The 2,396-nt window shown below is 37.9% G+C and overlaps 1 protein-coding gene across 1 annotated transcript; it reads left to right on the forward strand.

Moving 5' to 3' along the window:
• The first annotated feature begins 348 nt into the window (after positions 1-348).
• LOC143618536 (GATA transcription factor 8-like) lies at positions 349-2,073 on the forward strand. The gene is made up of 2 exons (XM_077090721.1): positions 349-585; positions 1,172-2,073. The coding sequence occupies exons 1-2, from the start codon at positions 349-351 to the stop codon at positions 1,910-1,912; spliced, it is 978 nt and encodes a 325-aa protein (XP_076946836.1). The 3' UTR covers positions 1,913-2,073.
• The last annotated feature ends 323 nt before the right edge of the window (positions 2,074-2,396 follow it).

Consider the following 2,396-nt stretch of genomic DNA (forward strand, 5'->3'; position numbering starts at 1 on the left):
TTGCAGGTGTAACTGTACTCAATTTCACAAGCTTTGGGTGACTCCGCCATTAATTCCGAAGTAAGCTTATTGTTGTTGTTGTTGTTATTATTATTATTATTATACCGGTTGAATTGACCGGTGAAAAGTAGTAAAACACGTAGCCATGGATTATTAGGGTTTTTCTAATTTTAGATAAACACCTCCAAATTAAATTTGGGGAAAATACACCTATCAAAACTGGTTATCTTCTTGCCCAAAATAACCTTTACTGATAACCTTTGAATTGCCATACTGACGTCATCTTTTCCTCTCTATATACATGCTTTATGAAATAATAATAATATTCATACTGTCTTTCAAAAGATAATGGCAGGCCAGAGTTATATGGAAGAGGTTGAGATTGATTGCTCAAGCTTCTTTGACCACATTGATGATTTGATCGAGTTCCCTGCTGTCGAAGAAGCCGCAGCTAATCCGGTCGAATTCAATGACTTTCCCAACACTTGGACCAACAATTTTAATGAGATTCCAGTTTCCGACCCCATTTTTGGTGGCGGCAGCAGCGATAACGCCGCGGGTCTGGCTGCAGAGATTGCTGTTCCGGTGAGTAGTTTGCAGTTCAGTGCAGGAAACTACAGTTGACATGCTTTTATCATTATTATTATTATTATTATTATTATTATTATTATCAATATATTTAATAGTAATAATAATAATCTTAATGATGTCATCCATATAAGTTCTTGGTTGCCAGTTAAGCATTAAGTGGGTGTATGATGATGATGATGATGATGATGATGATGATTATGCACATGGTTAGTGCATAGTTCTTTTGTTTATTGGGACCAAACTTACTGTAGGGTGAAGTTTGATTTAAGGTATTTTTACGTTATTTTATAAAAGATATTTCTTAATTTATATTTAAAAATTAAGTGTAAACTTCAGATTTGAGACAAAGGCAGTTCAATCAGTGAATGTTATCTTTTAATTATGTAGGCCCATCAATAATTGTAATTTTTTGATTGTTTAAAAAGTAAGAGTTGTTTGAAATTTGGTCATATTACATGTGAAAGGAGTAAAGTCTACTTAATTTGGAATCAAGGAGGTAGAAAGTTGTGTACCTGTAGTTAAGTTGATTGATAATTAAATAATTTATTTTTTATAATCTTGGGTTATGTTTCTTTTACAGTATGAGGATATTGTCCAGCTGGAATGGCTTTCAAACTTTGTTGAAGACTCGTTTTCGGGCAGTGGGATGACGATTAACGAAAATCATATTCCGGTTAAAATAGAAATAACGGTTGCACACCATCCGTTCAAGGTTTCGAGTCCTGTGTCGGTCCTTGAAAGCAGCAGCAGCAGCTCGAGCTCCACCTCCTACTCGGGCCCGCTCAGCCCGATCCAACGCGGCCCACAACGGGCCCGCACCAAACGTCCCAGGCCCGCAACTTTCAATCCATGGGCCATGGTTGAACTCCTCTCTCCTATGGTTATCATGCCCGTTGAAAAGAATTTCACGTCACGTTGTGGGCCAGGGCCAGATTTGGTTAAGAAAAAGAAGACGAAAAAGCCTAAAACCCAAGAGGAAAACGAGAACGACAGCCAAAATGAAAACGAAAACCAGTCGGGACAAGGAGTTAGGAAGTGTTTACATTGCGAAATTACCAAGACACCCCAATGGCGGGCCGGCCCATTGGGCCCAAAGACCCTTTGCAATGCGTGTGGTGTTCGGTACAAGTCGGGGAGGTTGTTCCCCGAGTATCGGCCTGCAGCTAGCCCGACTTTTGTTCCTACTTTGCATTCCAACTCTCATAAGAAGGTGGTTGAGATGAGAACCAAGTTTGGACCGAGTGATAAAATGGTAACCGTGAGGCCTGCGAACGAGCCTGAGTTGATCCTGAACATGAACCCTCAAGTGGATTATGCTTAGAAGGGAAATGAGTTTTGGTTATTGAGTTACAGTATTTGGTTGTATAGGTTTGAAGGAAGAGGAATAGAAATGACGTTATATTTAGTTGGTGGTGAAGGTAAGGTTAAAACTTAACAGAGGAGGGTAGAAGAGTCTTTTTAGCATGTTTTGTTATGCTTATTGTTAGGTAATGGTTTCCTTTTGTGGTTTGTGATGTTTTTCATTTTGCCATTCTTCAACCCTTTTTGTGTTTTGAATCAATTTTGAGTTTATGTTATGTCAAAAGTCAAAATCATTTGTGTTTAAACAATTATGACTAACAAAAGAAACTGTTAATTTCAGTACTTTATTAATTAGGCGAAACAATGTAATTTTTATATTGATTTAAATATAGTTGTAAGATGGTGTATTGGTAGATGGTGTATTGGTATTTATAAATTAATCCCCCGCTTTCAAAAATGATGAAGATGAAGTCCGGGAGGCTGCAGGTACTATGGATCCTCTG

Source organism: Bidens hawaiensis, unplaced genomic scaffold (genome assembly GCF_021521415.1).
Source record: "Bidens hawaiensis isolate Kalapana, Puna unplaced genomic scaffold, B.hawaiensis_p1.1 tig00084776_1, whole genome shotgun sequence".
Lineage (NCBI taxonomy): Eukaryota > Viridiplantae > Streptophyta > Magnoliopsida > Asterales > Asteraceae > Bidens > Bidens hawaiensis.